This window comes from Cydia pomonella, chromosome 26 (genome assembly GCF_033807575.1).
Source record: "Cydia pomonella isolate Wapato2018A chromosome 26, ilCydPomo1, whole genome shotgun sequence".
NCBI classification, from domain to species: Eukaryota; Metazoa; Arthropoda; class Insecta; order Lepidoptera; family Tortricidae; genus Cydia; species Cydia pomonella.
The window spans coordinates 2,231,778-2,247,187 of record NC_084728.1 but is presented as its reverse complement, the minus strand read 5'-3'; the positions used below and the strand labels follow the sequence as shown (position 1 = coordinate 2,247,187).

Here is a 15,410-nt window from a genome sequence, read left to right as displayed (position 1 = left end):
TCCATTCCAGGAGGTGTGCATAAATGTTTCCTCTTTTTCAGTTTTTTTTGCTTGTAAATCCAAAACGGTACGGCGGACGGAAAATTTGCTCTAATTACGAGTATTATTAAAATTGATATCTGAGGATCCGAAATGTAATTTAACTATGTTCTTGCAATAAAATATATTGATTGATTTAAGGTACCTTAATATGTATTCGTAGTAAATTGTAAAAAAGGTAGTAATTTTTTATTTTTGGTAAAATTATGTTAATTATCCTAAAACGCATTCTTAGCTACCAGTGTCTGATCCACCAAGTCCTATTGTAATTGATAGTGGGTTCCTTCTAAATCGAGTGGTTTGGCAATTCAAAGGAAAAAAATATCTCCTAAGGATCCCAAAATGTATGCACACCTCCTGGGATAGAGCAAACTCGGATTACACGCATTTAGGACCAAATAAATGTATTAAAACAATTTCCAGCTTGCTGGGAATTAATTCCTCAAAACGCTATTTTTGGATCTAATTTGATTGGCCTAAATCGTGAAGGTTTAAATCAGTGTTTTTAAAGGCAAAGTCTAAGGCTGAATGCGCGGAGAGTTCAATCGGCGCTTACAGATGATGAAGGTCGAGCTGGAAGAAAACAAGGCTTGAATTTGACCAATGGCGAGGTATGAATAGCTGGACGTCCGGAGCATCTGATCGCGGCGCGATATCATATTACAACCAATGGCGAGGTGTGAGCAAGGCAGCCCAGCTGCGAAAGAGGACAGCATAGATTTGGATCCATGGCCAAGCGAAAGTGAGGCAGTTTGCATAAAGTAGAAGGCCTGGCGTCGCATAAGACCTAACACCGAACTGCAAAAGAGTGGCTTGAAACCGAACCTATGTAATCACGGTCCTCCTACTGCTCGGCCTTTGGCTTAACTCAAAAGCGCAACTTGATAAGATGCTTTTGTTTTTCGGCCCTCGCAGGGCCCTTTATTACACTTTGACAATTAGGTCGCAGGATCGCGGCTCTGCAGCAACTCGGCCTGGCCGATACATCTGGTGTACAAGAGTGCAAAATACGCTACAAAATCGGTATTCTACGTCGCGAAAATCGGTTAGCCACAAGCCCGATGGCAAAATTTTTTGGCCATGAGCTTTGATGGCCTCTGCGTAAGGTTGGAGATGTACTTACGTGTCCTCACTCCCTTACGACCCTTCGTTATTAGATGGGTACTTTCACACGTATCAAAAAGTTTCGTGTACATAAGTACTACACTACGACTGCGATGCTGATGCAGCCTGCGCGTTTTTTTTCCTACGATTTTGGTGCCCCCCTACACGTGGTGCCCTAAGCAAGTGCTTATTTTGCTTAATGGTTAATCCGGCACTGAGAACATCGTTTGTTATGATCAGCTAATCTTTTAGTCCAATATTTGTAAAAAGTAGTCGACCGTGTTACGAAGTATTTTTTTGTTTGAGTTAGATACTTTGTTCAAGGACTGCCTTTTTTTGGTTGTCTTTTTTTTGTTTTTTTTTTACCGCTCGCCTCGGACTTCTAATTCGCTTATGGTTTTATGAACCTCGTCTATTATCAGGTTTAAGTTTAACCGACTTTCTCTAAAGACATCGGGCGTTTGGTTGCGTTGTGCGTTTTTTGGGAGCAATCTTGGATGGTTTAAAAAAAAGTTTCTCGTAAGGTCGATTCTTTTCACTGTTTTTGTAATTAAACTTTGCAATATTTAAAATATTTTCCATGCTATGCAAAATTCCAATTGAATCAGGTTATGACTAACATTGCTGCAAGATACTTTTTTAAATCTCACTCAAATTGAATGTAGAACTGATTCAAAACATTCTAATCTAATATTGTAATAAAAAAAGATCTATTTATATAAATTGATAACAAGCGATATCAAGAACATTGCTGATACGTGATAAATATTGATTGATACGTTATTATCTGTCGAAATGAGAAGTGCAGATTTTTCCTGTACAGTTATTGGTAACGTCCTGATTAACATAAAAAAAATAGCCACAACCGAATACAGAACCTCCTCCTTCTATGAAATTGAAGTCGGTTAAAAATACAATAATCGCTACTCCAAATTTAAAACTAAATACATATTCTGGCATTAATACTAAGTGTAGGTACTTTTAAGATATATTCCTTGCATAGATTGTTGAAACATTTCAAGATTCCAGGATTCAAGAGCGTATCCTAAAATTAAATGGTGATTTTGGCGATACTAATTTAAATATTTTTTAACAGAAAAAAGAAACAATTTCTAATAATATTTTGATTTTTTTAGTGGAAAAATTACTGTCTTGGGTCAGACTTGAACTCACGGCCTCTGGATGAGAGTGAGTTCAAGTCTCACCCAAGACAGTAATTTTTCCACTGTTAAATTTATTCTAAGCTTTAATAGCATCGTTCGCACGCAGACGTTTCTGCTTGTTAAAAATTAATTTATTTTCAATGTGTTATATCAATTCAGATAATTATTCATGTACTTGTTTTAGTGCATACTCTAACAATTAGGTACTATTCGACCAAAGATGTAAAATACCTGTCATTGAAGTCCATTTTCATAAGTAGTTTAATTCCATAATTTTACCAAATAGCTCCGTTTAAATACAAATGCTTGATTTGTATATGAAAAAGCTATTAGTAGGTAGGGTTTCCCTCAATTCCTCATGGAATCCATCATCACAACTGGATCTTGACAAACATGGTGTTTAAAAACCATACTTGCTTAGCAAACTTAACGAAGAAGACAAATCGTCAAACGTAAAATATGTGTTTGAGAGAAATTCCGTTCGTTCTGATCTAAATCAACACTTCCACTTCATCAACCCATCCCATCAACTCATCCCATCATCAGAACTGAATTTTGACAAAAATGGGACCAATATAGACAACAAAACAAAATCAAAATTGGTTTAAGTAATCATGACTGAGTCGTAAGGGAACAAACATTAAAATAGAAGTGATCATACAACATTTGATAAGCTACTTACAATATTAAAGTCTGGTCTGTTCTTACCATATAAATCCTGATAAAATGTTGCCTGCCTTTACTTTTACTAGGTTTTACAATTTATATTAATTTATAAGCCACACCTCTCCTCACCTAGAATCACACCTATATTTATTATATCTGCTAATTAGTTAGTTTAGCATTTGCTTTGTTTAGCTATAATTTATTAATCACATCACAATCAAATGAGCTGCTAAATTTACTTTCCCCATTACATGAACTACCTGTATTAGGACTAAATGTATTTGTGTTGTATCAACAAACATTTGCACAGTAGCTAGTTAATTAAATAAAGTATTGAAGGTAAACCTGGTTCATTTATTTAGCCGACCCTTGCCCTTTATCGATGGTATAGAATGCGTCGTATCTCACGTCACCTGGCAGTGAGGCAGATAGAATTATCCATTGTCGAAGATATAGTAAAATAAATTTAGCTGTATATTGATGATTAACCAAGCAGATGCGTGTCGTTAATTGCGATGTTGCAGTTATTAACCTTTCGATTTTCCTAGATCGTCGTATTTTGCTCATCATTATCTGATTCTATCATCTTATTTTTCCCCATGCGCCAGCTATCTGTTGTCAAGGCAACCCAACCCTCTGAAACAAACATAATATTCCCCGACCATCTCCATAAATAAGTCTTAATGGATGATTCACTCTGAGCATGAAAATGGAAAGATTTTGGAGGGAAAAGACGCTGCGCCCGGCCGTGCTCTCGATTGCAACTGTTGTATAATTTTAGAGAAAGGAGATTTGTTTTGGTCCAACACCTTCGTGGAGGTTCTTCGTTCGTGGCATTTCATATCGCGGCACGTCCGTTTCGCTCGCTATTATTTGGAGGCGTCGTTGCCACTCCGCGTTGGTGCTCCGGGCTCGATTATTCGGTCAGGTCCGAGGTGGAGGCGCTGCGTGCAGTCAGTCGGCCGCGCAGCTTGGTGCGCGACGTTCGTCAGCGGAGCCCTCCGCTCGCATCCCTCCTGTCCCGGGCCTGCGTTACCGCGAGTGCGAGAGAGACAGTAGGCTGTTGAGAGAGCGAGAGACGCGAGACAGAGACAGCGCTATGGCAGTGTCGCAACCTCGCCCACCTGACCGTGTTGACGCCGCGCTCGAAAAAGTTGCGCCGTTGCGCTATTTGGAGGCGCACGAATATGCTCGCGAGCGTATCGTGACGCGTTATTATCGGCACCACTTGCTTTACAACAGTTTTTTAAGTTACAAAAGGATATTTCGACACAAGATTGAAGAATTGACGTAATCTCGCTCAGGATTGATCGGTATGTATGATTTTTGAGTGGTTTAGGACATCGTTTAGTGCCGCGTTCCCGTATCTCTATACATCCAGATAAATAGTCGCTTACATCTTATTGCCTCACTGTGTATGCTCTTTAAATAGGCTTAGGTTGGCTTTATTGCCCTCTGAATAAAATTCGCATAGATGTTCAGTCGCGCTATGTAATTGTTGGTATTTAGTCGCCATTTTCTACGTCGGTGACGAATACTGCCGCTCCGTCCCCGTTTTCACCGGCTCATTACAAACCGGACTTTACTGCTTTAATCTGAAAGATGATTATCCTTATACAACATCAAGTCATTCTTTAAAATGAGATCCGCTCGCTATGATTCACAGTGGAATAATAATAATAAGGTTTTCGTTGTTGCGTTACTAAAGAACAAGTCAAGACTTCCGGTTATTAAACCGAATTCCAAAATGCAATTTGAATTCAGGCGGGACTGGTCAATTTAATTCCCTTTTCGTGCAAAACAATACTTAAAGTCATACTGAAAGTTATCTATCACGTAGCTAATAAACAACTAGCTCTGCTGCACTTACTCCGGGATTATCGATTTGTATACGTTTTCCGCTATAAATAAGTACGAGTTTGTAACGCTCATCGATGTACCTCCGGACCGGTTTCTGAACGAAACTTGTGTGGGTGCCACGACCGGAGCAAGTACTTTGAATTGAAATTCCAAATTCAAAATGGCTTGGGTAAAAGCTGTTCTTTGTTGGATTCCATTTCATCACAATTAAAGTTGTGTAATTCGTTTATATTAACATTAATTCTGTGATGTGAAAAGCTTTGTCTATATTTGGAGTACGCTACGCATCTCGTCATTGCGTGAGTAAACAGCATGTGTTTAATTAAAATACGCGATCTTCGTCGTTCACACACCCAACATGGTACATTGGAGTAACCTAACCTTATAAGGAAAAGTTGCGCAATGATTTAATCTAAAAACATGGTTTTAAAATAGTTATGATTGTAATTTGTTAAAAAACGGGTCATGGCCTTGAATAAGTCACCTTGAGGATAATTTACACGTTTTTTCCCGTATATATTCCACGTGCTAAGACACGCGGTAAGAAAACAAATAATATATTGTATTTTCATAAATGACCACGCTATTTAATTATGCCAAACATAACCTATGACATTTAGCATATGTCGCAATAAGGCTTAAATCTTTCACTGAAAATATCTACATGATGTCCTAAAACAAAGTAAAACACGATGTCTAAATCGAACATATCTAGGTTTCATAGCGATTTAGTTATATATTTCAATAATTCCATTGATTTTGACAGCTCACATGTTAATCACATGTCAACTTATCTTTAACATCTTATCTAACTATACCGCCATTAACATAACATAATGCGACTAGGTACCGACTTTGTAAGTTTGAAGCTTAGTATTTTTTATATACCTAGTTTATTAATTCTTCTTTGATTCGACTGTTAACATATGTGCAATTATTGAAACATGCAACTGCATATAACCCTGTCGAGGTATAATAAATTTCAACCTTCCATGATGCAATTGAAAAAGCGATTAAATAATAAAATAAAAAAAATATTTTATAAATCTAAATATATGTTGTAAAAAAACATGTAATTTGAAACGACACGAAAGTGCATTTATAAAGAAATCAGTGCATGGGTATACAATTTATAACCTTAAACTTTATATTTCTATTATCTAAATCTACACACTCGTCTAGTTACATAACAGAAACATTTTGAAAGTTGTGTTGCATAACTTCTAACTTGATATACTTAAACTATGTAGTCATATAAGGGCAAATTTAATACATTACAAATATACCACACTTAATAACATTTACAGAAAATACATGTAAAGAGTGAAGATGTAGATGTAGTGCAGGGTCGGAAACAGTCGAGCTGTTGATCGCTTGTTGTGTTCATTCAGCCCAATTCTCTAGAGTTGGAGCTGCAGGTTTTTGTCCCAGCGGTATAGGGTATTTGACTGTATTTAAAATAAATTCTTTTACATCATGCATGAAGTAAATGATCTAACGTTTAAGCAGTTTGTTAATGATTTCTCATGAAAAACTGTAAAATTACGTCAGACTAACAAGAATTATCTTTTAGTCCCCCATTTCCCGTTGCTTACCTGTGATAGGTATGACAGCTGCGTACAAGGGGTATATCATAGTTAACATTGGAAGCGTCGAACTCTACCATAGGGTAAGGCGTGCCGAAAATGTTAAAACATTTATAAAATAAATCTTTAAATTTTATAGAATTGCTAAGGGATAATATAAAGATTTCATAGTAAAGTCAATGATGACATTGATGACATTAAATAGGTTTAGAAAAAAAAATATAACACAAATTCTTTTCCTTTATTGCGTCGTACTTCATTGAACCTACACATCTGTTTATTTATTCATTTTAAACTCTATGATCATAAAAGGTAAAAGTGGCGGCCTTAATGCCTCTGATTCTCTACAAGCCAACCATAGGGCCAAACAGAAAAATGTCAAGGATATCTGTTAACTTTGTATTGTTTAATCAATATCACTGTTGAGTAGTGGCTACAGATTGATATAAAATGACATAAAAAAAACTATAATAAAATAAAGGAGGTATTCTTACTGTTTCACCCTGAGGTTTATGTCATAGGTAGGTACCTCATAATTTATAGAATTGCAAAAAGAATATTCAAGCCAAATTTAATCAATATTATTATGTTATAGCTTTACACGTTGGCAATTAACCTTGTTTCATATCAATCTTGAAATAGTAAGCCTTACCACATGCTAAAAGGATTGCTATTCCTGTTTTAATATCCCAGATACTATATAAATAACAGATTCTGCTTTTGCTGCGGTCCTATCCTGTTTTTGTACCAATTTTGTACTAAAAGGACAGCTTAGCTGGAAAAATGAGGTCATTCAAAATGTCGTTTTGGTGCCTGGAATAAAAAACAAGATTTATGTCTTGTCTGTCTCTTTCATGACAATGTGGGGTTTTGAAATTGATAGTTTTGATTGCTAACCAACCCTTATTGATACACAGTTAAGGTAACAACATACCCTTTTACCAATTACAAGCCATTAGGAGGAGAAAGGCATTTATTTGGGTACGTCAGATGTCCCCTTGTTTCAAAAACTAAACATATTTTATTTAGCATTAGTTTTTAGTTTTATTTAAGAGATAAGTTAGTTTATTAGTAGTTTCTCACACAAGATTGTAACTTTCCAGGTGATCGTGTGATGGCTCTCTGATCCACCATGATGAAGCGAACAGGCGTCCCCCGGCTGGCCCCGGATGAGCCTGCCCCGCTGCCTCAGTCACCCGCTCAGGTATGTCAGTCACACTTCACCTTTTTTTTAGGTGTTTGCAATTCTTTTTATTCACAAAGATTCATGCAATCTACAGGTTTTATATTAGGGAGCCATACTACTACCAAAAAAACGAGATGAAACTTATTTCACCAAAAACGGCTAGAAAACACAACAAACAGAAAATGAAGTTACTGACATTTATAGAGACTGTTGGAGGTCTCCCACCTTGTGACCTAAATCAAAAACCTCAACTTGTCGTTTTTCTAAATACTACATGTTTGGCATGGAAGCATACGGCCCGTCAGATGTTAAGCGGTTACCGTAGCTAATGAACGTCTGTAACATGCGCGTTACCGATCCTAAACTAAATTAGACTAACCCCCTAAGGCCCAAAGTCCTACCAGTACTTAATCAGTTCGATGAATTTTAAACCATATTCAATTGGAATAGAGTTGCATTTGTTTTGTTTCGTTCAATTTTCAAACAAAACAAAATTAACTGTTTTCCCAGCATTATAAGTTCAAATTTCTCTGTGGTACTGAGTGTTATGGCTCCTCTACACGATGGCCCAGCGTAGGCGAGTCTAAGGGACGCATTTATGCGTTCAGCAAGTGATATTGCTATCTCATTTCACCGCATAGTTGCGTCCCTTAGACTGGCCTACGCTGGGCCATCGTGTAGAGGAGCCGTTACACTGAAAGAAATGTTTGCATAACTGTAACAAACATTTTGGTTACTGTTTACACAAAAATTGGGACTTGCGAACTATGTGTTATATGTTACAAAACCGTGTTTGGCTATCAGTGTTCAGGTACTGGGTATACACTACAAAATAAGTTTTGTAAATTTATGCAAAGTTTATTTTCTTATAACCGTAGTTTAGTTATTTAGTAAAGTTACAAAACCAAATCGGCTATTTTTTTTTTTCAGTGTATACGTTCTGCCATTTTGTGGTCTAAATCTAATAAACTTGACACTCTGTGCCTGCTACAGTTTAATAATACACCTTGGTGTAGATATTTGTAAAATATTCAAATTGACATCTGTCAAGTGTCAATTAACTCTATTTAAATATAACTTGCTCCCCCATAGTCAGTTAGTGCTTCTGGGCATTTTCCGCAAATCGACAACGATTGTGCCTATTTTGCGTGAAACGAGGTAGCGCTACTCTAACCAGCTCCTCCACGAAGCCTAGCAAAGTTTCCAGGTTGCTAACTGCCTCTCCTAGTGTGCACGAAGTCCCTAGGTATTTGCTCCTGTATACTTCTACCTGTTTGCAGTCTAGAAGAATATGTTTTGTCGTTTCCTCTTCTTCCATGCACGCTCTGCACTTGGGGCTGTCTGTTGTACCCATATTGTGTAGGTGTTCGTTTAGTGTGTTATGTCCTGTAATTCTACTATTTTACGGTGCTCCCCCATTTCCCGTTGCTTACCTGTGATAGGTATGACAGCTGCGTACAAGGGGTATATCATAGTTAACATTGGAAGCGTCAAATTCTACCATAGGTTATGGCGTGCCGAAAATGCTAAAACATTTGATATATACAAATTGATACCAAAACTATCGCCATAGATATAAGTAACTGTGGCACTTAGTCAATTTGTGTCATAATGTCCTATATTTTTTTTCTTTTTAAGTAAGTTTTTTTAAGGATACGGTTTACGTCAAGTAACAGATTTATCAGTACTGCTACTAGTATATATATATAAGATATATATATTTGTATACATATGGTATTACAACATTACTAAGAATAGCTTTGACCAGGTTAAAATAGCATAATTTACAACAACACTGAATTAATTCGTGAGTGACACCACTGAACTAGCACCATTCTTAGTGCCCGTCAGGCCCGTCCTTAGATGGCAATATGTTAATTTTTTTTTACTATTTTATTTTTATGACAATGTTGATCATGATTGTTTGTTGACGTTATTTGTATTTTTTCACCACACCAACTCTTAATTGTTCATAAACTAATGAGAAAGTTGCATTTTATCCGCATGTGGGGCAAAGTAATCAGATGCAAATTTGACTTTTAAATGATGATTTTGAATGATATTTTTTTTATTACGTTCATTTGGATTAGATTTGTTTTTTTTTTGTTTTTCATAGTTAGTATTTTCCTCGCGGTTGTGTGGGGAAAAAAATTGTTTCACTCGGAGGAAAAGGTTTGAAACCCTAGCAACGCCAAGACTCTCTTTTCTTTGCCACGTTTTAGATTTATAGCAATGTTTACGAGCCACCCCACACCCGAGCGTCGGCGTCTAGTCAAACTCTATGGCTGCTGCTCGACGCAACGTTGGCGCAACTGCGCAGCGACGCCATTTTCCACAGCGCTGACTCTTTGGGGTGGCCCGTAAACCCCCCCGCCGAGGTTTTCTCGAGGGTCTACAACTCTACAGTGTTGGGTTCGAAAAAGGAGTGTACAGGTTTTTAAAGGGTCGGCAATGCGGATGTAACACTTTTGGAGTTGCAGGCGTCCATAGGCTACGGCGACTGCTTACCATCAGACGGGTCGTATACTTGTTTGCCACCGACGTGGTATTAATAAAAAAAAACAATGATGAGGAAAACATCAAAAGAGATTATCATCTTTTGTTTATATTAAAGTGATCCTTTTGCGTCAATACTGAAGGTCGAGAAATAGTCAATATTTTTTTATAAAAAATACTAGTCTAGAATGTAATAATGTATATCAAAATTTAATCAAGGGTATTACTGTTAGTACTCATTACTCACGAAGGATTCCTATAGACACAGTTCGTTCAATAACACCCTTTACTTACTACGGTGATGCAACGACCCAAAGTCCTGGGGGCCTGCCGCGAAAACAGAAATACGGAAATTGTGGGGATCTTTCTATTTTGGGGAGACATTAGAGTGACAGAGATGCCCGAAATGAACTTCGATTTTCGCGGTTATAGCCCTGGCCTCCGACCCCAGAGCCATGCCATATAGTATGCCATGACTTTCGGTCTTGCGATAGTCTCTCCAGTCGCAACGGCCGAGGTTGAGGAGGTCTTAAGCTACTACGTCGTTCCAGCGCCTAGGACGTCCAATCGGGTGTCTCCCATTTAATAAAATAAATACCCTTTGTTACACTGGAATTAGGTCTCTGTAGAGTTTAATGGAATGCGTCACTAGCTAGTCGCTATTACCTTGTATAAGAGTTGCCATTTTGATCAACAAAGAGAATTTGAAATAGAGGTGGATTGTCAAAGGAAACTTTGTAGCCACAGTAAATTTACTGCCATATTTCGACACATGATTATCATTTTTAGAACGCCATTTGACTTGGTCCTTATTCTTTCACTGATACTTCGCTGGCCCAATATTACAGGATTCTATGGTTCACTTTTATCGAACTGAAATTTGGTCAGAGTGACATTGAGTCGAATTTCAACTATCTTGAAAATGTAAAATAGAACCTTCTGATATTGGGCTAGCGATGTGTTAAATTTGTTAAATACCAAAAAGTGGCATCTTACCGGGCAATAACCCAAAGGTTATGGCGCCATCGCTCGGAACGATGCCGTCCATACCTTTGGCCTTTGATCTATTAGATGTCGCCACTCTTTGATATTTAACAAATTTAACTCATATCAGTGAAAGAAAAAAGACCAAAGTCAAATGACGTTCTAAAAGTTTTAATCATGTGTCGAAAGATGGCAGTAAATTTAGTGTGGCTACAAAATTTTCTCTCACAATCCACCTCTATTACAACATCATAAGGTCTATTAAAGATTAACCAAGTGTTTCTAGTCATACCGACCTTCCAGTGTTGGATGCGTACCAAAACACCTCCCGAACTGGTTTGTGCAATCCGAGTGCATTGACATGTCTATCGAACGCTCACGTATCGAAACAGGTGCTTAAGGCGTGCTTACACTGCCGAACACGTATGGAACTAATGTCTATAGACCTTCCTGTTTTAAGGCGTGGTGTAGACCATTTTATAATGAAGCTGGTGTTTAAGGCTCCTTTGCACTTTATGAAATTGGGTATATTTGTAACTAAACTAGGCGCTCAAAACATTTAGAAATATAATATCACTTTCGTGTTTTTATTTTTACAGAAACTGTAATACCTTAAAAAAAAATTTTTTTGTTTTTTGAATGGGTGGTTCTGCATTGTTTTTTTTTTTCACCATAAACAAGTGAAAACTAAGACATTAATGCTGTTAAATTTTAGACTAGAATATGTTCTTTATTATTAATATTATTAGACTCATTGTAGTATTGCTTTGTCCATTTTTTATACACTTGGATTAAAATCCGGCAGTATTTTCATATGTATGACATCTGACAACTCCATTTTTTAAATCCATAATGAAGACTTAATCCGCATTTGAGGAATCAATTACGCCAATCAAACGACATGCAATAATCAATAGCATGCAAGAATCTAATGATTATAAAAACGACTGATTATGAATACTCGTAGTACAATGTTTATTAATATAATGAATATTTACATACAAACTTGTAACATGCAGAAATGAATTACGTATTAAGTTTTAAAGGGTCTAGCAAGGTAAGCTAAGAAGATTGGCCCCCGCAAGGGATTTGGTTGTAATTTGAGGTGCAGTAGTGGCAGGTCCTAAGAACACTGTATGCGTAATATCAGCCTTCGATCTTCTTTTGTTTCAGACTTATCCACGAAAATGTCAAAAAATCAAGGTAATTTTTAAACTGTTATTGCAGCTAAACCAAGCAAGCGAGAGCAACCAAATAAATTCAGAATTAAGGAGCATAAAATGGGGTTCATAATGCATATTTTTACAGATATTCATTTCCTTGAACTTGGATGAAAAAAAAATGTAATGTTTTTCTGCTCCATTTTTTTGCCACTTTTCGCGGAGACACAACTATCAAAAAAATTACGTGATAAGCCACATTTGTTAACTACGTATCCATTTAAAAACATTTTAAAAAATCATGGTGCGTCATGTCAAAAAAAAACAATTACGAAGATATGTTTACTATATCATATTATATCAATAGAGTAGTACCAACTACCTAGTGGCAAATGTGTCTGTAGTATAACTTCCTCTTTCGTTCATTATGAAATAATTAATTGACACATTTTCTAGCTATTTCTTATGCAATTTTAATAATGTCTGAAAGAAGGTGTAAATGTTGTAATATATGTTTACGCAAAACAAATGGAACTAAAAAAGTGATAAAGATCGCTGCAAAAATTGATTGCTTTAGGTATTTATTTATTTTTTAAATTTATGCAAATAAGAAACGAAGTGGGTACATAAAAGTATTGGATGTAAAGTCATTGACAAAAACGTTTTTTATTACCATTCCATATTAACAAATAACTCGGAACAGCAAACAGAACAATACAATTAAGAAATAGCTAGAAAATGTGTAGTTGTAAATGTATGACATATGTACGTCATTGATCAATGACAATTAATTATTTCATAATGAACGAAAGAGGATGTTATACTACAGACTCATTTGCCACTAGGTAGTAGGTACTACTCTATTGATATAATATGATGTAGTAAACTTATGTTCGTAATTGTTTTTTTTTTTATATGACGCACCATGATTTTTCGAAATGTTTTTAAATGGATACGTAGTTAACAAATGTGGCTTATCACGTAATTTTTTTTTATAGTTGTCTCCGCGAAAAGTGGCAAAAAAATGGAGCAGAAAAACATTACATTTTTTTTTCATCCAAGTTCAAGGAAATGAATGTCTGTAAAAATATGCATTATGAACCCCATTTTATGCTCCTTAATTCTGAATTTATTTGGTTGCTCTCGCTTGCTTGGTTTAGCTGCAATAACAGTTTAAAAATTACCTTGATTTTTTGACATTTTCGTGGATAAGTCTGAAACAAAAGAAGATCGAAGGCTGATATTACGCATACAGTGTTCTTAGGACCTGCCACTACTGCACCTCAAATTACAACCAAATCCCTTGCGGGGGCCAATCTTCTTAGCTTAGCTTGCTAGACCCTTTACCTCCGTCGTTTCGAGGTCAACGTTGTCGTGAAAGTTTAAATCAGTGTTTCAAAAATATGTTTTTCTTATTTTGATTACCACTGTTCAGTTTGTATATCTATTGCTAATAGGTAAAGTTATTTTGTCAGAACTATCACAGGTTACGTTAGCCAAATCTTGATTGGGGACTTAACACAAACGTTTTTGAAATTCTGTACATATTTGTGTTCACGATGTTTCCCTTTGATTTTCAAATGATGTTTCTTACAATTAGTTGCGAGATTTGCGAGAAACGTATTGGGTAACATGAGATGAAAGTAAATTTGCGTACCCCACCGTTGTTCATATTTATTGACAGCGCGGCTAAGAGATTTCTCCGGTTTGGAACGAATTTCATACATCCATCCGCCATCTGGTGAGCTATCGCCACGCGTTTTATCACGTACCTCCCGCCAAAGGTGCCAAGCTCATTCCACTTCTTACATACATGAACATGACATGACACACCAATGGAGGACATCTCGCTCGTTTCTTCCCAGAACGTGCAGACTGTGGAAGTTAAGGGTTGGTTATTCAAGAAGCAATTCAAGTACTCAAGGGTCGGCAACGCATCAGGAAGCTCGTCTGCTTATGGCGCAGAAACCACGTCAGGGCATTACTCCGCCGCGCGGTACGGCGGTGCGCGGTGACGCGGCGCGACGTTTTGTATCGCGGTGTAGGGGAACCGCCTCGAACGGGCCTACGGCGCCGCGCTACCGCGCAGACTAGGCGGTTTCCCTACACCGTCATACATGGTTCCCACCGCGCCGCCGCCGCGGAGCAATGCCACGCAGCTACGTGGGTTCCGCGCGGTATTTGCTGTTTATAACATAAATTAGAAAGTCTATTCTACGATACTAATCCCAGTGTGGTTGTAAAGCTTATATCTGTATGCAAATACAATAACACACCAGTCATTACCGATAGCGAGTAAACATCGGGTTATCAGATGTTATCGCCGCTTGTAGCGAGGTGTGTCAATAACATTTCGTTAGTGTTTGTTTTAAACTGGCCCAGGAAAGATAATGATGTACAAAGTAAAATAAATAAGGTGTATTGGTAATTTGGTATGGAGGTAATTCGAGGCCCAAGTTTTCTTACCAAAAAGTTAAGCGATTATTTTCGTAGTCGACATCTAGCGGCAAGTGGCGGATTTATCAGTACTGCTACGTGACAATACATGTCGCGACGAACGAAAAGTCTAATGTTCTACAATTTTCAGCTAATATTATAACTGGATTAACCGGAATATTCTATTTTCAACTCCTTCTGCTTGTAATATTTTTAAATTGTTGAGCATTACACTTTTCGTCAGCGACACTCGTGACGTCTAGTGTCAAGTAGCGGCACTGATAAATGCGCTACTTGACGCTAGATGTCGACTACAAAAATAATAAGCGTTATGGTTACTTATTTCTCTATGACGCAGATGAAGTCGCGCGCACATGTTGGTTTCATTGAAGTGTATATAAATTTGTACTTAGTCTTTCTACCTTTATGTATTTAAATAAAAGTAAACAAACATTTTCGGGTAGTTATAACATTTATTGGTTAACCAACCAAATACTAAACCTAACCTAACTAACATTATTTGATCGTGCAATGTTTTCATCTACCCTCAACTGGCTTAAGGAGCCATTTGAGGGTAGATTTTGTTTACTTTCATTTAAATACCTAAAGATACAGAGTATAGATAACAGTCACGGACAGCTATAGAATTCTGTAAATAATAGCCTACGCAATTATTTTGTAAAGGAAACTACTATATTAATATTATGCAGTCGTAACCGTGATTGATGCA

General features: G+C 37.0%; 1 protein-coding gene and 1 long non-coding RNA gene across 2 annotated transcripts in view; one reads left to right on the top strand and one right to left on the bottom strand.

The window, feature by feature from the left end:
* LOC133532138 (uncharacterized) overlaps nt 1–15,410 on the bottom strand; it is a 245,128-nt gene that overhangs the window by 122,908 nt on the left and 106,810 nt on the right. The window lies entirely within an intron of this gene.
* Nucleotides 3,774–15,410, top strand: part of LOC133532062 (paired amphipathic helix protein Sin3a) — a 62,477-nt gene continuing 50,840 nt past the window's right edge. The window contains exons 1-2 of the mRNA XM_061870551.1: nt 3,774–4,285; nt 7,522–7,622. Of these exons, the coding sequence (XP_061726535.1) occupies nt 7,551–7,622 (72 nt within the window). The 5' untranslated portion in view covers nt 3,774–4,285; nt 7,522–7,550. The remainder of the gene's footprint in view (nt 4,286–7,521; nt 7,623–15,410) is intronic.